General features: G+C 46.3%; 1 protein-coding gene across 1 annotated transcript in view; it reads right to left on the minus strand.

Annotated features, from left to right (window-relative positions):
* The window catches only part of LOC125244430, a 68,428-nt gene extending 43,426 nt beyond the window's left edge, over positions 1 to 25,002 (minus strand). Inside the window, exons 1-3 of the mRNA XM_048154516.1 lie at positions 24,880 to 25,002; positions 14,708 to 16,420; positions 3,258 to 3,293 (exon numbers count right to left, since the gene is read on the minus strand). Of these exons, the coding sequence (XP_048010473.1) occupies positions 3,258 to 3,293; positions 14,708 to 16,420; positions 24,880 to 24,970 (1,840 nt within the window). The 5' untranslated portion in view covers positions 24,971 to 25,002. The remainder of the gene's footprint in view (positions 1 to 3,257; positions 3,294 to 14,707; positions 16,421 to 24,879) is intronic.
* Between the last annotated feature and the right edge of the window lie 779 nt (positions 25,003 to 25,781).

Genomic DNA, 25,781 nt, shown 5'->3' on the forward strand with positions numbered 1-25,781 from the left:
AATAATGTTTTATAATAAGAGTGACCTGGTGGATTTCAAGCATGCATCAGTTCGTCTGTGCGTCATTACGTCACGTCCGTAAACAGAAAGGAGGAGTCCAGGCTAGTAGCTTTATCATGTAAGGATGATGCTTGCCTTTTCTCACAGCAGCTGAAATAATTAAACATCATTCTGACACTGACAATCATCATGACAACTGGAGATTCAGCCGTAAAGCAAAAGACTTTGAACTGTGGAGTGGCGACAGAGATTGAAATCTACAGGTAACGCTAATACACACTACATACACACAGTCACGCAATACTGATGTTGTTAACATTAACGATTTGAGAACAAAGTATAACAGTAATAATAATTTGCACGGTTTGGCGTGATCCGAGCGAAGCGATCGTTAGATTTAATCATCATTGGCAGCGTGATTTATTGTAATGCTTTTTTCCTCAGTTGGTCAGAACAAAAGTGATGAAATGTTCTTGTTCAGATGATTTTTTCCAGTGAAAATTCTTATATTGGTCATAATTTCAAGATGTAGAGTCTGTGATTCTGAAGTTCAGTATCCAGACCTGTGCGGTGACTGACAGCAAACATTAGATTCATCCGCGCTGACGAGCCGTGCCGAGGCTCAACGCACATACAGATAACTGTTCCGCATATGACTGCAATTGCAGGTTTCAAACAAGAGATGGCGACAAAGAGGAAAAATGACAGACTGCAGCTTTAACTATTTAAATGAATCATTTGATACAATGCGCTTATTTTGTACATGTTTTTACATTGTATTTATATTTACCTGCATGTAATTACATCTGTAATTAATTTCTATAATTACACTGTTAACGTTTTCTTACACCTTAACCCACACCACCAAAACTGTGTTTTACAGAACAATATGAACACATTGTACTTATTTTTTTGGCTTTAACTACTATGTAAGTACGTAGCAGTCAAGGCCACTTAATATAAAGTGTGACCAAATGTACTACAGTATTGACTTTTCCTAGTAAACTTTACTGCTGAAATCTGTATCTGAAAATCTCAGTGTGAGACACAAGAGCATTCAGACAACACTGACTTTCTTGTACAGTGTAGATTATTAAATTTGTATTTACAAATATTTCCATGGTGAAAAAGCATCTAAACATTTTGACGTAAGTGGACTGCGAAGTGAACTTCACAGGGTATTTCGCCATCTTAAGTGAGATTCCATTCCGAAGGGAGTGAACATGTTCAGTTCGAAGGGCACTGCGAGCGGCATAGGGAATAAGGGAACATTGATACATCACTTCACAGGAAGTAGAGAGGTAAAATTACCCAACTGTCATTGCGCACCGCGTCACCAGTCAGAACTACGATGGAGCAGAGCCGTTAACGAGTTTTTAAACGGCTCTCCGATGCAGGAATTTACGCATATGTGTTTTGAGTATTCATAAGTTTTGTTATTATTATACGAACGAAAGTATGAATTGTTAAGTGTTGAAAAGCAGCTTTTTTATTTTACTTTATTGACCTCAGAAGTGTTTACTATGCAGCTGCACGTGGAAAAGAAAGAACAAGATGAGACCCAGACGGTGGATTAAGAATACATTTACCAAAGAAGAATACAGTTAACCAAAATGAGAATTTATTTTCATATGACATGAGAGGCTACAGCTTCAAATCTGTTAAGAGTCAATTTTAAATTTGAAAGTAAATTATAATATCTATTTATTTGTTATATCATAATCTGCGCGACACCGTCGTCGACTTTCTTTTTTGCCAATCCGCGTTCACGATCCGCAGTGACGCTGCTTGTGACAGCGGTTGCTGCTGTGTAGGAGCTTCTTCCATCGCTCTTAGTTCTTCGTCCGTGTATTCGGGTTCAAATAAATATGGCTGAGCAAAAAAATGCAAGTCTTCCTCTCTGTCGAAATCCTTAGACATGTTTGCGAAGGTTGTTTTGTTTACAGCGTGCCTCTCCCTCAGACTGAAACGAAGCTCTGGCGCACCAGATAACACGTCAGCAGCGTCACTGCGGAGTCGTGAACACGGATTGACAACAGACCCGGAAGAGAAGACAATGCTGAATAAAGTCGTAGTTTTTGTTATTTTTGGACCAAAATGTATTTTCCATGCTTCAAAAACTTCTAACTAACCCACTGATGTCACATGGACTACTTTGATGATGTTTTTATTACCTTTCTGGACATGGACAGTATACCGTACAAACATTTTCAATGGAGGGACAGAAAGCTCTCGGACTAAATCTAAAATATCTTGAACTGTGTTCTGAAGATGAACGGAGGTCTTACGGGTTTGGAACGACATGAGGGAGAGTCATTAATGACATAATTTTCATTTTTGGGTGAACTAACCCTTTAATGTTAACTAGCCTCTATGGAATGTAAAGAGCCTTTGTTGTGCTTATGCGAACGTGTTATTGACTCTGTACTCTTAGAATTCTGTATTTTGTACTTTTACAGTTTTACGTTATTCTTTGGACAGCAGTAAATGTTGAAAACCATTCCAGCGTCTCTTGTCTTTGAGAGGCTTTATCTGACTGCATACTCAAGCAAGGCATTTGAGATAAAGGGCAAAAAATATAATAAATATATGAATATATAAATAAAATAAATATATGCTGCTGTATAAATATATGTGTGTTTTGCGTGTCTGTCTGTGTGAGTGACCTGCGCTGTTTTGTGTACTACATACTCAAGTATGCGCGCCACTCTTATTGTTTTTTCCATGTTTTTCATCTCGTTATCTGAGGACATGAACACAAACATATCCAAGGTTTCTCTGAGATAAGGCTTAATAAGCATTTCATCATTTTATTTGAGAAAAACCATTGTCAAATACACTGAAACTCGAAGCTAGAAGAATTAAGTCAAACCAGAATTTCAGAATTTTAATAAATTATTAAATAAAAGTTGTTCATCTAATCCATTTATTTAATTTACTTGTCTGTTTTTGATTATTGAAATTTTAATAGACAAAACAAACATTTTCATTAATTTATTGGTCATTTTAACTGATGATAATATTAATAATTGATTGTTTAATATATACCGTGATACCGTGAAACCATGATATTTTCTGAGACTATCATACCGTGGAAATCTCATACCGTTACAAACCTAATCTGAACTCTTTATGTTCAATATTTTCAATATTATGTCTCAGTACAGTTTAATCATCTATTACACGATCAACTCTAAAACTCTTCTTCATCTCTTCTTTCACATGAACACACTCAATGAGTTTTCTCAGTGACTTACATTGTAGGAAGTCATTCCTGGTCTTGGGATCAGTTCCTGTGGAAATCAACAGACATGAAGAGTGTGATTATAATCAGGAGAAAATCATCCTGCATCATTACTAACACATTTCTAATATGAGGATCTACATGAGATGATGGAGGATCATTTCTGAGAGCAGATGAATCATGAGATCTTTTTGAGCTTCTCCAACACAGAAGATATTTAGAGAAATGCTGTTTACAGAGCCCAAATCCTGACACAACCTCTACTGAGGGATTGATATCATTATTGACACGTCACCATATTTGATTTGACTTCTGTAGACATGAACTGATCACAGATCTGATTAGAGAGGGAATAGGGCTCAAATTTCACTTTGCTCATATACACAGTAATCATATCACTTCATAAGTCTTAGATTAAACCTTGACCTCCTTATTAGTCTTTCTCAAAGAGACACTGATTTTTTTCAGCAGGGATATTGTTATCAGTCCACCGCTATTTCTCGCAATTTTAAGATTTAAAGGGTTGACATGTTTTTTTAAAACCTTTCCAATTTTTCCAGATGTCATCCCATATAATTTACAGCAATAAACAAAACATTAAATTACATGTATTTGATATGATCTACAGTCCCATAAATGTTTAATATAGAATATAAATTGTACAATGTATACATTGTCCAGAGTTATGAAATATGTAAATTACAGGATCAGATCAGGAGTCGAGAACAAACTGCACTGGTGCTGCATTCAACAATGAACGATATTTATATATATATATAAGGTTCCAGATTAATCTAATAATACAAAAATACAGCAAAATTTATGTTGTTTATTAAAAAAAACACAATTCCTTGTGTACATTTACAACATATTGCACGTATCTCTCTCCATCTGTATGATGCACACGAGTGTCTTAATAACACCTAAGGTTGTATTAGTTAACATTAGTTAATGCATTAGTTAACACTGACTAACGTCTCAGGTTACGTATGTAACCATGGTTCCCTGAGAGGGAACAAGACGCTGCGTCAAGCGCTTTGGGAACACCTCTGTGTGATTGCGTCGTGAAGCACATGTGAAATCTGTCCAATGGCGTGACAGAACGTCATAGGCGGGTGACCAGGAAACTATAAAGCACACCTGACCCAAACAGAGATAGCTTTTGAAAAGTCGAAGTAAGTCTATTACAGGCATGCAGGGAGTATGGCAACGTGACTCAGCATCTCGTTCCCTCTCAGGGAACCATGGTTACATACGTAACCTGAGACGTTCCTTTTCAAGGTAACTCGCGCTGCGTTATGCACTTTGGGAGCGAGATACCCATGTCACCATAGAACCAAGTGCCTGTCCGTGTGAAACTGTCCAGCGCACACTAAGACACCAGCACTCTTGACCCCGGGGTCGAGGCCACATCTAGGTTATAAAACCTAACAAAAGTGTGCGGCGAGGACCAACCAGCTGCATCACAAACTTCTTGGAGGGACACTCCAGACAATAAGGCCAAAGAGGCCGCCATACTCCGAGTAGAGTGAGCACGGACCTTAAGTGGTGAAGGATGTCTGGCAGACTCATACTCAAGTGAGATAGCCTCGACTACCCACTTACTCAACGTTTGCTTGGATGCTGGGTGCCCCATACATGGGGCCCCAAAACACACAAACAGTTGATTCGTTTTACACCACAGGGCAGCTCTGTGAACGTAGGCATCCAAAGCCCTGACAGGGCACAGCAAATTAAGTTTTTCCTGGTCTGGATCCAGAAATGGAGGAGGACAAAAGGCCTGCAACACAATAGGGCCCACCACATTAGTGGGGACCTTAGGAACATAACCTTCCCGAGGAAAGAGGAAGGCTTTGACCATGCCTGGCGCAAAGTCCAAGCAAGATGGAGAGACCGAAAGGGCTTGAAGGTCACCAATTCTCTTTAACGACGAGATAGCGAGGAGGAAAAGAGTCTTTAGAGTGAGGAACTTTACGTGAACCTCTTCAACAGGCTCAAACGGAGCAATAGATAAGCCCTCCAACACTATGGCCAAGTCCCAGGTCAGAACTCTCTGACATGCCGCAGGCCTCAACCTCAGAGTACCACGAAGGAAGTGAGTAACCCATGGGTGTCTGCCAAGAGAAGCACCCTCTAAATGCACGTGGTAAGCCGCATTGGCCGCCACGTAGACCTTTAACGTAGAAGGAGATAAACCAGAAGAAAACTTTTCTTGAAGAAACTCCAGAACTGTACTGGCTGGGTAGTTAAAAGGATCAAAATTATGTTCTCTACACCATAAAGAGAAAACATTCCATTTCAAGGAATACAGCCTCCTCGTGGAGGGAGCTCTGGAATGAAGCATGGTCTCCACTACCTCAGTAGGGAGACTGGAATCTATGAGCTGTGCCCCCTCAGAGGCCACGCCCACAACTTCCACAACTTCCACAACTCCGGGTGGGGGTGAAGGTTTTAGCCCCCCGCCTGTGAGAGTAGGTCCCTCCTGATCGGAATCTCCAGGGGAGAGCTGTCGAGGAGAGACATAAGGTCTGAAAACCAAACTCGGCCCGGCCAAAACGGGGCTACTAATAGCAACTGGACCCCGTCTTGGCGCACTCTCTCCAAAACTCCCGGAAGCAGAGCAATCGGGGGAAAGGCGTACAGACGCGGCCTCGGCCATGTCTGCGCCATGGTGTCCAACCCCAGAGGGGCTGGATGTGTGAGGGAGAAATATACAGGACACTGGGTCATTTCCAGAGATGCAAACAGATCCACATCCGCTTTCCCAAAGCGCTCCCAAAGGAGCTTCACCACCTCGGGGTGGAGTCTCCACTCCCCGGGCCTCAGCCCCTGCCTTGACAGGATGTCTGCTTCCTGATTCAGATACCCTGGGATGTATACTGCCCTGACTGACAGCAACTTCCCCTGGGCCCACAGAAGGATCTGGTGTGCCAACTTGCATAAGGGGTGTGACCACAGACCCCCCTGATGGTTTATGTAAGAGACCACCACTGTGTTGTCCGTATGGACCAACACATGTTGGTCCCTGAGATCTGGGAGGAAATGTTTGAGTGCCAGGAACACAGCCATCATCTCCAACTGGTTTATGTGCCAGGAAAGATAATGACCCCTCCACAGACCCTGAGTCGAGCAGCCACTCATGACCGCCCCCCAGCCGGTGAGGGATGCATTCGTCGTTAGCATTTCGCGATGACAAGGAGCCCCCAACACCAGGGGAAAGTAACCAAGGTTTTTTCCACATGACACAAGCACGAAGGCATCGCCGCGTGATCTTGACCATGCGAAATGGAAACCCCTTGGTTTTGAGCCACCACTGCAAAGGTCTCATGTACAGCAGGCCAAAAGGTATCATGTTGGACGCAGCTGCCATCAGACCTAACAGTCTCTGAAACTGTTTCACAGTAAGTGACTGACCTAGCTTCAGCTTGTTTACGGCTATGAGAATGGCCTCTATGCGAGCTGGCGATAGACGTGCTTGCATTGACACTGAATCACAAATTATGCCTAGAAAAGAGGTTCTCTGAGCTGGAGAAAGCACACTCTTCTTTGTGTTTAGCCGTAACCCCAGACGCTTCATATGGGCAAGAACAGCATCTTGATGCTGAACCACCAATTCTTCTGACTGTGCTAGAATTAACCAGTCATCTATGTAATTCAACACGCATTTTGTGAAGGAGCGGGGAGATAAAGCTAGGCCAAAGGGAAGAACCCGATATTGGTACGCTTTGCCCCCGAAAGCGAACCTCAGGAACTTCCTGTGTTGAGGTAGGATGGGTATATGAAAGTATGCGTCTTTCAGATCTATCGTGACAAACCAGTCCTCGGACTTGATTTGTGACACGATTTGTTTCAGAGTTAGCATTCTGAACTTGAGCTTCTTGACAGAGAGATTCAATAGGCGCAGATCTAGAATGGGACGCAACCCATCATCCTTTTTCGGAACTATGAAGTACCGGCTGTAAAACCCTGACACCTTGCTGGGAGAAGGAACCCTTTCTATAGCTTCTTTTCGCAAGAGAGTCTGTACTTCTTGTTCCATAACCAGAGCCTGCTCAGGGCTCACCTCGGTGAAAAGCACCCCGTTGAACCTGGGCGGTCACAACCCGAACTGAATTCTGTATCCAAATTCTACTGTGTGCAGGACCCATTGAGATACGTTTGACAGAAGTTTCCACGCTGCCAAAAAATTTACTAAGGGAATCAGTCTCTCAAGACAGACCTCTGGTGTTTGATGTATGACTAGCCCGGTGTCCTGAAGCGGCGAACCGGCAGGAAGCAACCGAACTGGCCATTTTTGATCCCTCCTCGGAGGGAGTGAACACCCCAGCGCCACTACATTGCCGGGTGGACGCTGGGATATACGTTCGCTGAGAGCCGCTGCGCCCTGAAGCCCACGAGGTGGCAGGGTTGGCAGAACGACCCCCTGAGGGCACTGAGGGGAGACGGGCACCATGCACTAAGGTGGACACCGACTCACCCCGGTGGGGGCAGCCCTCAAAAGCCTGATACCACTGGCGTCAGGACTTTTTTCCCAAAGTTATCCGTTGGATAATGACGGTCCTCAGATCCATCTTACCCTTGGTCGGCTTCGGTTGTGAGCGCTGACCCGACCCCCAGTCTTTCTGTGGGGGGGTGCGGGAAGCAACGCTCACTTTTTGTTGCGCCTGATATGAGGAGCTCGTACTCGGCTGGGACTGCACTTTTTGACTAGCAGTCCCAGAGACCTGAGATCGGCGGGGAAGAAATTTAGAAAAAGCAGCTGCCTGTTTTTTAGCTTCCTGAAACCTCTCGATGACTGTGTTGACTGAGTCGCCGAAGAGGCCAGGTGGTGTTAGTGGAGCATCAAGAAGAAAAGACCGATCTTTATCTTTCATGTCGGCGAGGTTGAGCCATAGATGTCTCTCCGTGGCCACCAGGGCTGCCATAGACTGCCCAATTGATCTAGCGGTCTCCTTGGTAGCACAGAGAGAAGGATCTGTTGCTTTTCTATGCTCTGTAAATGCCTCGCGACTGACTTCCCCACCCTCATCTAGGTCTTTAAGCAGGTCGGATTGATAAGCTTGGAGGACAGCCATAGTATGTAAATAGGCTGCCGCCTGACCTGCTGCCGAGTACGCTTTACCCAGTAAAGCTGAAGATGTACGTAGTGGCTTAGTGGGTAATTTCGGGGCTTTTAGGGAGGCTGCCGACTCGGGGGAGAGATAGATTGCGAGCGTCTCTCTTCCACCCGTGGCATTTCCTCATAACCATGCATTTTTAGTCCCATTATATTACTGTAATTAGATATCTGCGGACTAAAGACCAGATAGGACGCGGGTCTGTTCCACGACCTCCACACCTCGGGGAAAAAAAGGCAAGCCCCGGCGAGGAGGTTGTGCGCGAGATGGAAGAAAGCGCTCGTTTAATAAACTCGCTTGACGGGCTTCCTGTTTCTCGGTCGGCCAGCTTATATCTGGCCACCGCTCTAGTAACAACCTCCACTAACTCTTTCTCTTTTTCATATGTTTGTATGTGTGGTGGCTACTCATAACTTTCACTTTGATCGATACTAACAACGTCCAATTCCTCGGAACTGGAGCGCTGCAGCATCGGCGCAGAGCGTGCTTCTGCCTCCTGAAATGAAGCGCTGGGTCCCGCAGGTAAAGGCAGAGAAACGACGCGAACCTTCGCTGTGCCTCGGCAGCAGGGGACCCGAGCCGCGGGGAGCGTGAACCGAACCGCTTTCCTCGAAAAGCGCCCGGTGGGAGCGCAGCGTCTTCATTGACATTTGCTCACAGTGTACACAGCCAGCTCCCTCGAGAGCTGACTGTGCATGCTCCACTCCCAGGCAAACAACACAAAGCTCGTGTGCATCTCCCGCCGTGATGTAGCGAGGACAAGGAGGTGCACACGGCTTGAATTGCTGCACTAGTTTAGTCGCCATAATGTCTTAAATGTGTGTGCTTGAATGACTTGGTAGAACAAACAACAGTAAACAACAGTAAATAAGACAGACAGTTTCACATATAGCGCTTACTGAAGACACAGAAGCTAACTCTGTTTGGGTCAGGTGTGCTTTATAGTTTCCTGGTCATGACGTCACCCGCCTATGACGTTCCGTCACGCCATTGGACAGATTTCACATGTGCTTCACGACGCAATCACGCAGAGGTGTTCCCAAAGCGCTTGAAAGGGAACCATGAACAACACCTCTGTTCAGCATTAGTTAATGTTTGTTAATGTTAACTCACGCTTGTATTAATGCATCTATTCACGTTAACAGCACACATAGTTCACATTAGTTAATGCATTAGTTAACATGAATTAATCATGAACAATGCCTGTAAATAGCCTTAATGTTTTAAGGTTAACTTACTGTACATATTTACATTAGTTTATGTAGCAGTTGACACATTTCTAACTCATCTTACTCTAAAGGTAAAAATGTCTTTGTGTACCTTTTCAGCATTATTTATTTATAAGGATTACATTGATTTGGGCTGGAAACATAATTCTGAAGTGGAAACCATCTGAACATTAACAGATATGATGTTCATGTTTATATGCACTTTACTATCATTACTTACATTCAACAAAGCATTTATTAATGGAATTTGTGAACCTTATTGTAAAGTGAACACTATTTCATCATTAACTGATGTTACTAGCATTACAGCATTTACAGAGTAAATAAAATAAAGGTCAAATGTAAGTTATGTGTTACAAAAAAAACATCTCTTAAAGGCTCTGTTTACTGCAAACTAATTTATTTTTCATTCTTCACCTAACTTTGCAGAAAATGTATTGAACAGCACAAGAACTTGCAATACTGTCTTCTTTTTTTTTGGTATGAGACTTGGAGACAACTCCTGCTACTTGACAATGTAGATTCAACTGTGACTTTGTCTTTATTACAGTATTATGTAATACGGACAGCGACGGACAGACAGATAGATAGACAGACGAATAGATAGATAAACGGACAGACAGATGGATAGATAGTTACATCATAATTACAGATTACAGATCATAATTTGGTCTTGTATGACCAAAATAAAAAGTCTCACCGGGAAATATCATAAGTAACATGTCATCCACTTTAGTTCAGACCAGCTAAAAAAACCTTTAACAGTAAATCACACAACCAATGGTGCAAATTATTATTGTTATACTGTGTTCTCGAACATCAACATTGTGTGACTATGAGTAAGTAGTGTGTATTATCGTTATCCATAACTGTATGGATTAAGTGAAAATGTGTGCTACAGTGGGCTTAAGAGTCAATGGTTTTGTGTTTTAAGATGATTATTTGTTGTTTGTGTGTGTGTTTTTGTCACGATTCCTGTCACTTCCCGGACTCCAATTCCCATAATCCTCCCTGCCAGTCACCTGCACACACTCCACACTAATCAGTAATCACCACACCCAGCTGCAGCACATTAACCGGACTATAAAAGACTCTCATTCACATCACATCATTGCAAAGTCTTGTTTTCCACGGTTACAATTCCGATGCCTGCCTGCCTGCCTGCCTGCCTGCCTGCCTGCCTGCCTGCCTGCCTGCCTGCCTGCCTGCCTGCCTGCCTGCCTGCCTGCCTGCCTGCCTGCCTGCCTGCCTGCCTGCCTGCCTGCCTGCCTGCCTGCCTGCCTGCCTGCCTGCCTGCCTGCCTGCCTGCCTGCCTGCCTGCCTGCCTGCCTGCCTGCCTGCCTGCCTGCCTGCCTGCCTGCCTGCCTGCCTGCCTGCCTGCCTGCCTGCCTGCCTGCCTGCCTGCCTGCCTGCCTGCCTGCCTGCCTGCCTGCCTGCCTGCCTGCCTGCCTGCCTGCCTGCCTGCCTGCCTGCCTGCCTGCCTGCCTGCCTGCCTGCCTGCCTGCCTGCCTGCCTGCCTGCCTGCCTGCCTGCCTGCCTGCCTGCCTGCCTGCCTGCCTGCCTGCCTGCCTGCCTGCCTGCCTGCCTGCCTGCCTGCCTGCCTGCCTGCCTGCCTGCCTGCCTGCCTGCCTGCCTGCCTGCCTGCCTGCCTGCCTGCCTGCCTGCCTGCCTGCCTGCCTGCCTGCCTGCCTGCCTGCCTGCCTGCCTGCCTGCCTGCCTGCCTGCCTGCCTGCCTGCCTGCCTGCCTGCCTGCCTGCCTGCCTGCCTGCCTGCCTGCCTGCCTGCCTGCCTGCCTGCCTGCCTGCCTGCCTGCCTGCCTGCCTGCCTGCCTGCCTGCCTGCCTGCCTGCCTGCCTGCCTGCCTGCCTGCCTGCCTGCCTGCCTGCCTGCCTGCCTGCCTGCCTGCCTGCCTGCCTGCCTGCCTGCCTGCCTGCCTGCCTGCCTGCCTGCCTGCCTGCCTGCCTGCCTGCCTGCCTGCCTGCCTGCCTGCCTGCCTGCCTGCCTGCCTGCCTGCCTGCCTGCCTGCCTGCCTGCCTGCCTGCCTGCCTGCCTGCCTGCCTGCCTGCCTGCCTGCCTGCCTGCCTGCCTGCCTGCCTGCCTGCCTGCCTGCCTGCCTGCCTGCCTGCCTGCCTGCCTGCCTGCCTGCCTGCCTGCCTGCCTGCCTGCCTGCCTGCCTGCCTGCCTGCCTGCCTGCCTGCCTGCCTGCCTGCCTGCCTGCCTGCCTGCCTGCCTGCCTGCCTGCCTGCCTGCCTGCCTGCCTGCCTGCCTGCCTGCCTGCCTGCCTGCCTGCCTGCCTGCCTGCCTGCCTGCCTGCCTGCCTGCCTGCCTGCCTGCCTGCCTGCCTGCCTGCCTGCCTGCCTGCCTGCCTGCCTGCCTGCCTGCCTGCCTGCCTGCCTGCCTGCCTGCCTGCCTGCCTGCCTGCCTGCCTGCCTGCCTGCCTGCCTGCCTGCCTGCCTGCCTGCCTGCCTGCCTGCCTGCCTGCCTGCCTGCCTGCCTGCCTGCCTGCCTGCCTGCCTGCCTGCCTGCCTGCCTGCCTGCCTGCCTGCCTGCCTGCCTGCCTGCCTGCCTGCCTGCCTGCCTGCCTGCCTGCCTGCCTGCCTGCCTGCCTGCCTGCCTGCCTGCCTGCCTGCCTGCCTGCCTGCCTGCCTGCCTGCCTGCCTGCCTGCCTGCCTGCCTGCCTGCCTGCCTGCCTGCCTGCCTGCCTGCCTGCCTGCCTGCCTGCCTGCCTGCCTGCCTGCCTGCCTGCCTGCCTGCCTGCCTGCCTGCCTGCCTGCCTGCCTGCCTGCCTGCCTGCCTGCCTGCCTGCCTGCCTGCCTGCCTGCCTGCCTGCCTGCCTGCCTGCCTGCCTGCCTGCCTGCCTGCCTGCCTGCCTGCCTGCCTGCCTGCCTGCCTGCCTGCCTGCCTGCCTGCCTGCCTGCCTGCCTGCCTGCCTGCCTGCCTGCCTGCCTGCCTGCCTGCCTGCCTGCCTGCCTGCCTGCCTGCCTGCCTGCCTGCCTGCCTGCCTGCCTGCCTGCCTGCCTGCCTGCCTGCCTGCCTGCCTGCCTGCCTGCCTGCCTGCCTGCCTGCCTGCCTGCCTGCCTGCCTGCCTGCCTGCCTGCCTGCCTGCCTGCCTGCCTGCCTGCCTGCCTGCCTGCCTGCCTGCCTGCCTGCCTGCCTGCCTGCCTGCCTGCCTGCCTGCCTGCCTGCCTGCCTGCCTGCCTGCCTGCCTGCCTGCCTGCCTGCCTGCCTGCCTGCCTGCCTGCCTGCCTGCCTGCCTGCCTGCCTGCCTGCCTGCCTGCCTGCCTGCCTGCCTGCCTGCCTGCCTGCCTGCCTGCCTGCCTGCCTGCCTGCCTGCCTGCCTGCCTGCCTGCCTGCCTGCCTGCCTGCCTGCCTGCCTGCCTGCCTGCCTGCCTGCCTGCCTGCCTGCCTGCCTGCCTGCCTGCCTGCCTGCCTGCCTGCCTGCCTGCCTGCCTGCCTGCCTGCCTGCCTGCCTGCCTGCCTGCCTGCCTGCCTGCCTGCCTGCCTGCCTGCCTGCCTGCCTGCCTGCCTGCCTGCCTGCCTGCCTGCCTGCCTGCCTGCCTGCCTGCCTGCCTGCCTGCCTGCCTGCCTGCCTGCCTGCCTGCCTGCCTGCCTGCCTGCCTGCCTGCCTGCCTGCCTGCCTGCCTGCCTGCCTGCCTGCCTGCCTGCCTGCCTGCCTGCCTGCCTGCCTGCCTGCCTGCCTGCCTGCCTGCCTGCCTGCCTGCCTGCCTGCCTGCCTGCCTGCCTGCCTGCCTGCCTGCCTGCCTGCCTGCCTGCCTGCCTGCCTGCCTGCCTGCCTGCCTGCCTGCCTGCCTGCCTGCCTGCCTGCCTGCCTGCCTGCCTGCCTGCCTGCCTGCCTGCCTGCCTGCCTGCCTGCCTGCCTGCCTGCCTGCCTGCCTGCCTGCCTGCCTGCCTGCCTGCCTGCCTGCCTGCCTGCCTGCCTGCCTGCCTGCCTGCCTGCCTGCCTGCCTGCCTGCCTGCCTGCCTGCCTGCCTGCCTGCCTGCCTGCCTGCCTGCCTGCCTGCCTGCCTGCCTGCCTGCCTGCCTGCCTGCCTGCCTGCCTGCCTGCCTGCCTGCCTGCCTGCCTGCCTGCCTGCCTGCCTGCCTGCCTGCCTGCCTGCCTGCCTGCCTGCCTGCCTGCCTGCCTGCCTGCCTGCCTGCCTGCCTGCCTGCCTGCCTGCCTGCCTGCCTGCCTGCCTGCCTGCCTGCCTGCCTGCCTGCCTGCCTGCCTGCCTGCCTGCCTGCCTGCCTGCCTGCCTGCCTGCCTGCCTGCCTGCCTGCCTGCCTGCCTGCCTGCCTGCCTGCCTGCCTGCCTGCCTGCCTGCCTGCCTGCCTGCCTGCCTGCCTGCCTGCCTGCCTGCCTGCCTGCCTGCCTGCCTGCCTGCCTGCCTGCCTGCCTGCCTGCCTGCCTGCCTGCCTGCCTGCCTGCCTGCCTGCCTGCCTGCCTGCCTGCCTGCCTGCCTGCCTGCCTGCCTGCCTGCCTGCCTGCCTGCCTGCCTGCCTGCCTGCCTGCCTGCCTGCCTGCCTGCCTGCCTGCCTGCCTGCCTGCCTGCCTGCCTGCCTGCCTGCCTGCCTGCCTGCCTGCCTGCCTGCCTGCCTGCCTGCCTGCCTGCCTGCCTGCCTGCCTGCCTGCCTGCCTGCCTGCCTGCCTGCCTGCCTGCCTGCCTGCCTGCCTGCCTGCCTGCCTGCCTGCCTGCCTGCCTGCCTGCCTGCCTGCCTGCCTGCCTGCCTGCCTGCCTGCCTGCCTGCCTGCCTGCCTGCCTGCCTGCCTGCCTGCCTGCCTGCCTGCCTGCCTGCCTGCCTGCCTGCCTGCCTGCCTGCCTGCCTGCCTGCCTGCCTGCCTGCCTGCCTGCCTGCCTGCCTGCCTGCCTGCCTGCCTGCCTGCCTGCCTGCCTGCCTGCCTGCCTGCCTGCCTGCCTGCCTGCCTGCCTGCCTGCCTGCCTGCCTGCCTGCCTGCCTGCCTGCCTGCATAATATGTTCTTATATACAGTCAAATGTGAAACATGCTACACATTTATTAATAGCCACACCTGTTAGGAAATATGATTGTCAATCCAAACATGAAGCATATTATATATACATTTTAAAAAGATAAAGATTAATGCAAAATATGGAACTTACCTGAAGGCGGTATGGGGCCGATAGTGTCACTGGCTTCACTCACTCCCACTTTACCCACAATCCTGTAGCGGATCCGGTACTGCTGTCCAAACTCCAATCCAGTCAGAGTAAAGTCTTCATCAGGTGTGTTTCTGACAAGCCACTCTTCCTCTTTCACCTGCTTGTACTCCACTCTGTACTGCACAGTTTCTCCAGTCGGGGACTTCTGCAGTTTCAGGGACACACTGCGCTCCTTCACCTCCTTCACTTCTGGTGGGGGAGGCTTCGACACGGGCTGGAACTGTGTGTCTGTCAGCTTCCCTTTTTCATACAGATAGATGGAGGAGCCTGGACTGGATGGATCGGAGATGGCAGAAATAATGAATCTGTATCTCTTTTCATCTTTGTTAGCCTCTGAAAAACTTTTGAAAAGAGATAAGTTCTCTCTCATCTTTGAGATGACATCAGGATCGTTGAACCACTCTTCTGATATGAACATGCTAGAGCTCTTTTTCACTACCTCATCTAGCTTCTTGAACTCTTCTGATTCCAGAAACTTCTTCAGAGTTGAAAGATACTGGTCTTCATACTTCATAGATGTGAAGGTCAAGCACACCACAACATCAATATCAGGATCAGAGAGGAGGATCTTGAGATGGTTTGAGTCTTCAGTTTTGATTCCCTCCAGCTTCTTGATTTGAGAACTCAAGAGATCAAGTTCAAACTTGGCATCATTTAACCACTGGTTAAGCATGTCAGCTTTGAAAGGGGAGCTGTAGTGGATCTTCAGGATGTCTTCCAGTGACTTCTCCTCCATCTTTCCTCCTCGTATAGCAGGCAAGACTCTGGCCACTGCTTTCATGAGCACTGTTTTGTAAATGTTGAGAGAGCCCTGAAATGAACTGAGCCTCTCTTTGATGTCTCTGAAAACATTTACCAGTGGTTTTCTGGAGAGGTCGTTGCATGTCCTCTCTGCCTCTAACAGCCCCTCTATTATATCTTCAGTGTTGGAAACCAGACGTGTGGTGATTCCTCTCACCAACTGAGCTGCTTTTGTATCCAGAAGAGAAAGAGGATAGAGCCAGACTTTTACTGGAACTGCATTATCTGGATTCTCCTTCAGAATAGTGGGGAGCTTCTTGTACACCTCAAGAGCCTCTATGTAATTGGTGGGGTTCTGATCAAGGCGGACGTCACCATGAAATGTGCAGGAGATTCTCTCAGCCTTTTCCTTATCCTCCTCTGTCATTTCTAGAGCTCCTTTTCCCTCAATAGAAAATCCAGGGATCTTATTGACCATGACATTCAGCTCTCCCTCAATCTCCTGCTTGTTTTCCTCTTCTGAAAATGTCCGATCAAACACCATGACGGCCTGCGCTCCATACAGTACACCTGTGACCACATGAGTCGCAGTTTTCTGGTCAAACACCTCAGGGTAGGTGATCTGAGCTGAGCCCAGATGGGACATGGTGAGCTGTTCAAATCTGGTGGTTTCTTTGTGATTCATTGTAACTCTGGACTGTTGGTTTGAGGATTTGGTGTCACTGAGAAACTTGGCAGATCCTCCCACCTCCACCAGTCCTCCCAAGAAGCTGGCCTTCAGGGAAGCGCTTACATCCAGGAGATTGGACTTATCAGAGAGAGAGTCGGAGCAACTGACCTTCAAATCTGTCATGGGCTGTGGATGTCTGTCCAAATCTTCACTCAGTGACTTCTTATCCCACAGAGTAACACCTGAAATGAGAAATGGCTTCAAGAGTTACACATGAGGACACAATGTACTGTTGAAGGTAACATGCCGATTTTGTATCTTTGTAACGTACAGAAAGTATACTGTTAAATATATGTATTCTTGATTAAAATTGAGACACAATTGTTTTTTTGCATATTCCTGATGTGACTGCCTGATTGAAATGTGATTTCCCTTTTAATTGATGTGATATTATAAGCCAACATAATTTCCTGTTTCCTGTTAGGGTTAAGCCTCGGGTATACTTCACTTTTCGCGCCCGGACACGTCACACGCATAGTCGTGTCCGCGCATCTTTCAAAGTATACTAAACCAAGGATGCGCGCAGATGACTGAGGCTCGAAACCCCCTTTTTCAAGATGGCGCCGGTGTCTATGGCATGCCGTCTGTCTCTGTCTCCGCGTTGTCTTCTCAGTTTGTTATTTGCTATTGCTTTGTTTATTTGTATATGTTGTCGAGATGTCTCTTGCTCGTCTATGATCGCCAAACACTTTATAATATTAGAACTAATAAAGATACCATGTCTGGAAGATATGTGTCGGGAAACCACCAGACTACGGGCCTTCCACCCTTCCTGGCAGATATACCGCCGTTTTTACGCGGATCACCATATGTTATTCCTCGCAAGAAGCATTGGAGACGACGGGGGAAGCGTGGAGGTGTCCTTGTCAGATTCAAGGCTTACCTGGTGTCCACATCTGTGACGGCACGTCATGAAGGATCTTACGTTCCTGCTGCTCGGTGTTCGCTGGAAATGAGAGGGAGGTGGCTTCGTCCTGTCTTCCCGACGGTGATTTCCGAGGCCGCCCTGTCACCTGTGTCTTCTCCTCCTATGCGAGTTCGGGTCCGGGTCCGCAGAAGTGGTGTGGATTCTTTGAACTTTCGCCCGCTGAACCGTGCGGTGCCATCGGCCAGAGAGGATTACACCCTTCGTTTGGCTCTGATAAATGCTAGATCACTAGCTAATAAGACTTTTTTGCTGAATGATTTTTTCACTTCACATGAGCTGGATTTCATGTTTTTGACAGAAACCTGGCTTAATGCTGGTGAGTTAATTTCTTTCTCCGAACTTTTTCCTCCCCGCTGTGACTTTCTAAGCTCCCCTCGGAACACCGGTAAAGGTGGAGGACTGGCTACTGTATTTAAATCAGTTTTTCACTGTCGGGAGATAGCGGTGGATGCCTGCAACAGTTTTGAATTGCAGCTTTTTGAGACCAGTTTTCCCACGACTGTGTTATGTGCGGTGGTATATCAACCTCCAAAGTATAATAAGAATTTTATCCAGGATTTTGCAGAATTTGTGGCAGGGATTGCATTGAAATATGATCGTTTTTTAATTATTGGTGATTTTAACATACATGTGTGCTGTGAATCCAAACCTCTGGTTAAAGATTTTCTCCATCTAATTGATTCATTTAATTTAACGCAGTCAGTCACTGGTCTGACCCATGAAAAAGGGCATACTTTGGACCTTGTGTTGTCGTATGGTTTATGTATTACTATCAGTGAAATATGTGACACATGTATTTCAGACCACCTGCCTGTTTTATTTACTCTGGTTGTTCCCAATTCTGAGATTTCAACCTGTGCTTCTGCGCAACCCAGTGTGCGAGCAATTAACCCTTTAACTGCTTCACAGTTTTCTAGTGTTTTTAAAGACTCATTGTTGTACAATCTTGATGACTGTAATCTCAGTGTAGAAGAATTTACGGTCTTATTTAACTCTACTTGTACTGAGATTTTAGACTCTCTTGCTCCTTTGAGGAAAAAACGTCCTAAAGTTCTGACAGAACCCTGGTTAAATGACATTACCCGCTCTCTCAGACGTGCCTGCAGAGTAGCTGAGAGAAAGTGGAAAAGAGATAAACTTAAAATCTCGTTCGAAATGATGCAGGACGCATTATGTAAATATCAGAGAGCAGTTAAATCGGCTAAAACTAAATTTTTTTCTGACCTTGTAGCCAATAACAGCCAGCGGCCTCAGGTTCTTTTTAATGTATTTAATTCTCGTTAACCCACGTGATTCAGATTGTATTGTGCCATCTTTAATATTATGTGAAAACTTTTTGAAGCATTTTGCGGACAAAATTGCTGGTCTCAGTTTTCCACCCTTTACGGTTATCAGTAACTCTCCTGATTTTTCCTTTTGCCCAGCTGTCTTTCAGCAGTTTGAGCCGGTTACATTCTCCTATCTTTTTGACATAGTTAAACAGCTACGTCTTACAAACTGCCCCCTTGACAGTATTCCTGCACGTTTGGCTAAAGATGTCTTTGACACTGTTGGGCCAAGCATTGTATCTTTGGTCAATATATCTCTCAGCTCAGGGTGTGTACCAGCTGTTTTTAAACATGCCGTGGTGCAACCACTACTAAAAAAGAATAACTTGGATCCTTCCATTTTGTCTAATTTTAGACCTATATCTAAACTCCCTTTTTTATCGAAAGTCTTGGAGAGAGTTGTTTTTAATCAACTTCAGTCATTTATCGATGAATTTAGAATTAATGAAAATTTTCAGTCTGGTTTTAAGCCCCGTCACAGTACAGAAACTGCTCTTTTAAGAGTTTCTAATGATCTTCTTTTAACTGTGGACTCTGGTAACTCTGCTGTTTTAGTCCTTTTGGATTTGACTGCGGCCTTTGATACGGTCAACCATTCTATTCTTTTATCTAGACTAGAACAGTGTGTCGGCATTAAGGGCATAGCCCTTAAATGGTTTCAATCATATTTGACTGACAGAAGTTTTTCTGTTCACCTTGGTGAATTTTCGTCATCTGCTGCCCCTCTTTTTTGTGGCGTTCCTCAAGGTTCAGTATTGGGCCCTATGTTGTTTTCTTTGTATATGTTGCCCTTGGGATATATTTTAGAAAGCACAATATCACCTTCCACTGTTATGCAGATGATGTTCAGATTTATTTGCCTGTCAAAACTAATGACAAAGCTTCATTTTTGTCATTATTTAATTGCCTGAGAGATTTAAAAGTATGGTTGGATCAGAACTTTCTTTGTCTTAATGAAAATAAGACTGAGATTTTTGTGTTTGGTCGTCCTGGGGAATTAAATGCTTGTGTAGATGCACTTGGCAATTTGGGTTTATATGTTCATCCATTTACCAAGAATCTCGGTGTGATTTTTGACAGTGCTTTTAAATTTGAAAAACAGATTAGTTCTGTTGTAAAAGCCAGTTTCTTTCAACTGAGACTGTTGGCTAAAGTCAAGCCCTACCTGCCACGTAAGGAGTTTGAAAGTGTAATTCATGCTTTTATAACATCTAGACTAGACTATTGTAACTCTTTATATGTTGGTCTGGATAAGTCATCTCTTCAACGCTTACAGTTAGTCCAAAATGCAGCAGCTCGGCTTTTGACTGGGACAAGAAAGTATGAGCACATTACCCCTGTCCTAGCTTCACTACACTGGCTTCCTGTCCGCTTCAGGATTGATTTCAAGATTTTATTGTTTGTTTTTAAGATTTTAAATGGGTTGGCGCCTGAGTATTTATCAGAGCTTTTACATGTCCACGCTCCCCTTAAAGCATTGAGGTCATCCAATCAGGTGCTCCTCAATGTTCCAAGAACTAGGTTAAAAAATAAAGGTGACCGAGCTTTTTCAGTGGTGGCACCTAATTTGTGGAATAGTTTACCTGTACACATAAGAACTGCTCAGACTGTTGGAATTTTTAAGTCATTACTTAAGACACATTTGTATTCCTTGGCTTTTATATCGAGCTGAGCTGTGACATTGTGATGTTTTTTACTGTATTTGTCTTATTTGTGTGTGACTATTTATTTTTATTTTCTGGACATTGTTAAGCACTTTGGTCAACCATGGTTGTTTTTAAATTAAATAGGATTAAATTAATATTGTTATGATACAGAGGGGTCAGACACAGATGTAAACAGGTAAGCAGTCTTTAGTATAAAACCAGTGAGCAGATAAGGCAAGCAGGATAGAACAGATGAGCAATGGTAATGACTGGTTATAGTTATAGTCCTTTTGTGATTGCAGATGACAGAGTCTTTGAACTGGATGGAGCTGGAGAACGTTGGAGACGTAGGAGCACTCACACACAGACGAGGAACACACTGGGAGATCGGGATGCACAGGAGACAGGTAAGTAGCGAGCGAGGAGTCCTTGAGGTAAGCATATAGGTAAGTATTGCTCAACGAGACCGGACAGTGAGTGCAGGGTGTGAGTGCTCTATATACTGGTGGTGATGAAGGGGATAATGACGTGCAGGTGACGGTGATCAGTATTCCGGTGATTGGGAGCGTTGTGATTGGTGCATGGTGGAGCCTGACATGTCTGTGACAAATATAAGTTTGAACTATAATATTGTTTGTCATATAAAATCCTTTTGGTGATGATTATATGATTTTCAGACATGTCCAGACCTACTATGTACTGAGTACTCAGTTATCAAACACTTACAAGCGCGCTCTTTGGCAGAATTCCTATCGTAGCCGCAGAGGTGGAAGTAACGAATTACAACTACTCACGTTACTGTAATTAAGTAGTTTTTTCGGGTTTTTGTACTTTTTTGAGTACATTTTTGAATCTGTAATTTTACTTGTACTTAAGTACAAATTAAGCTTAGAAATCTACTTCGCTACTTGTAAAATCACATTCCGTTACTGAGTACGCCAACAATTTGAATTAATATTGAAACCATATGGCTCTGCTTTGACCAGCATATCGGTAGCCAATAAAGTTATCCGATTGTAAACGGACCAATGAAAACCCTGAAATTTTACCAGCGGCGCCTTCTCATCTCTCATCTCCCCGACGCCTCCTCCTCCTGTCACTCGTTTCAGTTACAGTGCAGGATTGCAGGTATTGCGCATAATTTTAATCATACCCGCAGGTTTGTGGAGAGCGCATTATTGTATCGCGAGAGCACGACGCGAGCTCTCAAATAAACAAGTGAACTGCCTCTCCACTGCAGAGCGCGCGCTCTGTGTAGTGTGCAATCGCGAATCTCTCCGTGCTCTTAAATTAAACGTTGTCAACAGTTATCAAACAATCATAATAGACTTCCATGCCTGGCCGATGAAAATGCTACAGTCTCAACAAACAAAGGTGGATCTTTAATTTCTTTACAATGTAGCCTAGATGTATGTTTCAGAATGGGGCATTTATATGATTTTTACATATAAATAACCTAGTCTGTGTAACTGCATCACTATATACAGACATTATAGGTCAAACCATTCTGATGTTCTTTTTATCTAAATAACATTATATGGCTCTTAAAAGGGTTAGTTTAACCAAAAAATGAAAATTTTGTCATTAATTACTCACCCTCATGTCATTTCAAACATGTAAGACCTTCATTCATCTTCAGAACACAAATGAAGATATTTTTGATAAAATCCGCTTTCTGACCCCAGACTGCAACGCAATTGCAACTTTTGCAGGCCCAGAAAGATAGTAAAGACATTGTTAAAATAGCCCATGTGACTACAGTGGTTCAACCTTAATGTTATAAAGCGACCAGAATACTTTTTGTGTGCAAAAAACAAAAATAACAACTTTATTAAACAATTTCCTCTCTCTGTCACTCTCTGACGGTGTTCGTGTGAGCACCACAGCGCATGCATGTGATGCTGACACAGAATCCGGCCAATAAAATGAGCTGACTGTGTTTACTACGTCAACAGTGTCAGAGACTGACATGGAAGAGAAGAAATTGTTGAATAAAGTGGGTTTTTTTGTTTATTTTGTGCACAAAAAGTATTCCGGTCGCTTCATAACATTAGGGTTGACCCACTGTTATCACATGACTGTTTTAACTATGCCTGTACTACCTTTCTGGGCCATAAAAAGTGGTAATAACGTTGCAGTCTATGGAGGGTCAGAAAGCGCTCAGATTTCATCAAAAAGATCTGAATTTGTGTTCTGAAGATAAACGAAGGTCTCATGAATTTGGAACAACATGAGAGTGAGTAATTAATGACAGAATTTTCATTTTTGGGTGAACTAACCCTTTAAGATACAGGGCATATAAAAAATTCAGTGTTGTTATATTTCATATACCTCAACTGAATTGAGGTAATTTGTTTTTGTTCCTATTTTATTACTGACTGTTTTCTTGTCTTTTTTTGTAAATTCAATTCAGTTTGAAATCAAGCTTTCTTGTGCTGCATGTGAGCTACTGCAACAAAGTTACCCTACTGTAAAGACACAAATACACAGAGTGAGCAAATATTTAAGTGACATTATTGTAACGGTAATTGATCAATGTTATTGGTATTTAAAATGATACTGAATATTGACCATTTGTATTGTATTGAAGTTAGAAATTCCAGTATTGTGACCACTAATTCATGCACTTCATGAATAAGGTGAAAGTGCTTTGTTAAAAAGTAGCTATTTTCTACTGATTGATTGAATATTGTTGGGCAATTCATTAAATATCGCCGGCTAAAAAGTAACTAGTAATTTTAGTACTTTGAGTAGTTTTTGAGAAGAGTAATTTGTACTTTTACTCGAGTACTTTTTTGACACCAGTACTTTTACTTGTACTTGAGTATTATTTCAGCAATGTAACAGTACTTGTACTTGAGTACAAATTTTTAGTACTCTTTCCACCACTGCGTAGCCGTTATTTTTGTAAATTTAGTGATCAAAATGGACAAATTTGTTATTAGAGGAGAAAAATGAAATAAGGATCATACCAATGAATGAACACATTGAAAACAAGAAGAGTCGTAGCATCAGCAGCGAAGGGAAGAATCAGTTTGCTGTCAATGAGTGAGATGGGCAGACTTTTTTTGCTCTGTAGTTAAGTACTCGGCATATGCAAAACCTACAATGTCGAAAAACATTTGAATTTGATGTACTTGTATTTTAAATCGATAAAAAATGAACCGCATCTGTGCTGTGGCCTATATAACATTCTGTCATTATTTGGTGACTGTTACGATGCTGTTGAAGAGAATTTACATCCAGAGTTAAATAGTTACTTGAAGTGCTTGTATACATTTTGTGTATGTTCATTGAGCATTATTATCTACTGTATATCAGGGGTTTTTGTAACAGGAGTTTATTGAACAAGAGAGTTTCACTTTGATAAGTCACACTACCAGCCATTTCAACACACCGTGAAAAAAAAAAACTTATAGTATTAGTTGATTTTGCAGAGTGTGCCACACATAAAACACCACCTCTTCTGTGTGTGCAACATCTAATTATAATAATAATATTATCTGCTAATACCATAACATTAAATCTGAGATCTAAGATCGGTTTTCATTGGTGACTTCATATGTAAATGATATGCGGCCAGTGAGACTTGCACTTGGACCATAGTGCGGCCCACTGGGAAAAAAAAGGTTGAGAACCACTGCTCTACTGGGTGGTTGCCCTGCACGCCTAATAAACAAACTCCAGCTGGTCCAAAATGCAGCAGCTAGAGTTCTTACTAGGAAGTATGACCATATTAGCCCAGTTCTGTCGTCACTGCATTGGCTTCCTGTTAAACATCGTATAGATTTTAAAATCTTCTTAATTACTTACAAAGCACTAAATGGTTTAGCTCCCCAGTACCTGAGCGAGCTCTTAATGCATTATAGTCCTTCACGTTTATTGCGATCTCAGAATTCAGGCCAGCTGATAATACCTAGAATATCAAAATCAACCGCAGGTCGTAGATCCTTCTCCTATTTGGCACCTAAACTCTGGAACAATCTTCCTAGCATTGTTCGGGAAGCAGACACACTCTGTCAGTTTAAATCTAGACTAAAAACACATATGTTTTAACTTGCATACACATAACACATTATATCTACTTCTATAATTCAGTTCATGTAAATTGTTAGGCTGCATAAATTTGGTCAGCCAGAACCAGGAACACTTCCTATAACACCTGATGTACTTGTTACATCATACGAAGAATGGCGTCTATTTATTAGTTTATTTTTGTCTTTGACCTTAATATGTGGAAATGAGCACATGGTCATCACATGATGTGTACATCATATTTATTTGATAGAGAGAACAAGAGCAATTCACTCACAGAGGCTGCATACAGTATGTACTTTTGTATCAGGTATGTTTATCTGTTAATACAATTTTCCTGTATAATGTGATTTTTCTTTACTCAATTTATGTTTCATGTTCCTATTCTGCCCCTTTCTACATTGTAACTGAATGGGAAAGAGAGAAAAAGGGCAATTCACTCACAGAGGCTGCATAAGTTCTTTTGTACCAGAATAAAAGATCCAACAAACTGCTCACTGCTGTCCCGTGTCCAACAACCACAAAGCTATACAACGCAGACAAAGTTTTTCATAACCGGTGTCGATGGCTGTGCGAGCCACCGGTTACATCTGTAAGAGTACTAATGTAATATTTGAGTGCTTATGTCTCAAAATGACCACACATGTATGGTTTTGTTGATTCACATTTGGATGAAGAAGGGAATAAAAAGCATTTTACAGCACCTGGAATGAAGGTATCACTGCGGCAGTCATACAGCATACCAGGATACAGAGGTCTTCCCAGAGCTGCCACTTCAATGGGTTTTGATGCCATGACTGCAGTAAATAATGAACAATGGGAATATTTATACATTTAAAGCAGATTGTGTTTCTTTACAAAATGCTGGATTTGTTTGTTTAATTATGGCACAATATGAACACCATACTATTCTCACTGTCATAGCATAACCTGTTTGTATCATTTTAAAGTGGTGTCTTACCTGGAGTCCTCGTGTGTATTCGGTATGTTAAGAAATGAAGTCGTCTGGTAATGTCTTCAGATGAAGTGTGAAATCAACTGCGTTCTTTGGTCATATTTATAGTAGTACTGTTCAGGAAATGTTTCCTTTAGGCATTTTCACTGGAAGAAAACTTCCACAGAAATATATCTGGTTAGACAGAGTATTGCTCAACAAGAGGGTAATAAACTGGCTCTATAAATCTTTTAGACTAAACCACTTCCTCCTGTGTTTTGATGTGGTTTCTGTTACTGTAATTCCCTGTCCCTTGTTTGTTGGTTTGATTTGCCTGAGGTTATTGGGGGGACCCTATTGGAATTGCTCCATTTCTTCTTCTTCTCTGAAATGAATCTAAACATGATCGAAAACTCATGAAACTTTGCACACACGCATCAGAAGTGGTGAAAATTTACATCTGTTATGGGTCTCAGAATTAGGCGTGGCAAAATGGCTCGATAGCGCCACCTACAAAATTTCAGTGAAGTGCCCCTCGTGCTATGTTTCACATACAGGTATGAAATTCGGTACACACATGTAACAGCCCTCCTACAGCTTTAATCAGATCAACATCATATTTGGTCAGTCTAATCTAAAGGCCTTTGCGACGTTAAATTATGAAGATCTAGA

Source organism: Megalobrama amblycephala, linkage group LG14, assembly GCF_018812025.1.
Source record: "Megalobrama amblycephala isolate DHTTF-2021 linkage group LG14, ASM1881202v1, whole genome shotgun sequence".
Classification (NCBI taxonomy): domain Eukaryota; kingdom Metazoa; phylum Chordata; class Actinopteri; order Cypriniformes; family Xenocyprididae; genus Megalobrama; species Megalobrama amblycephala.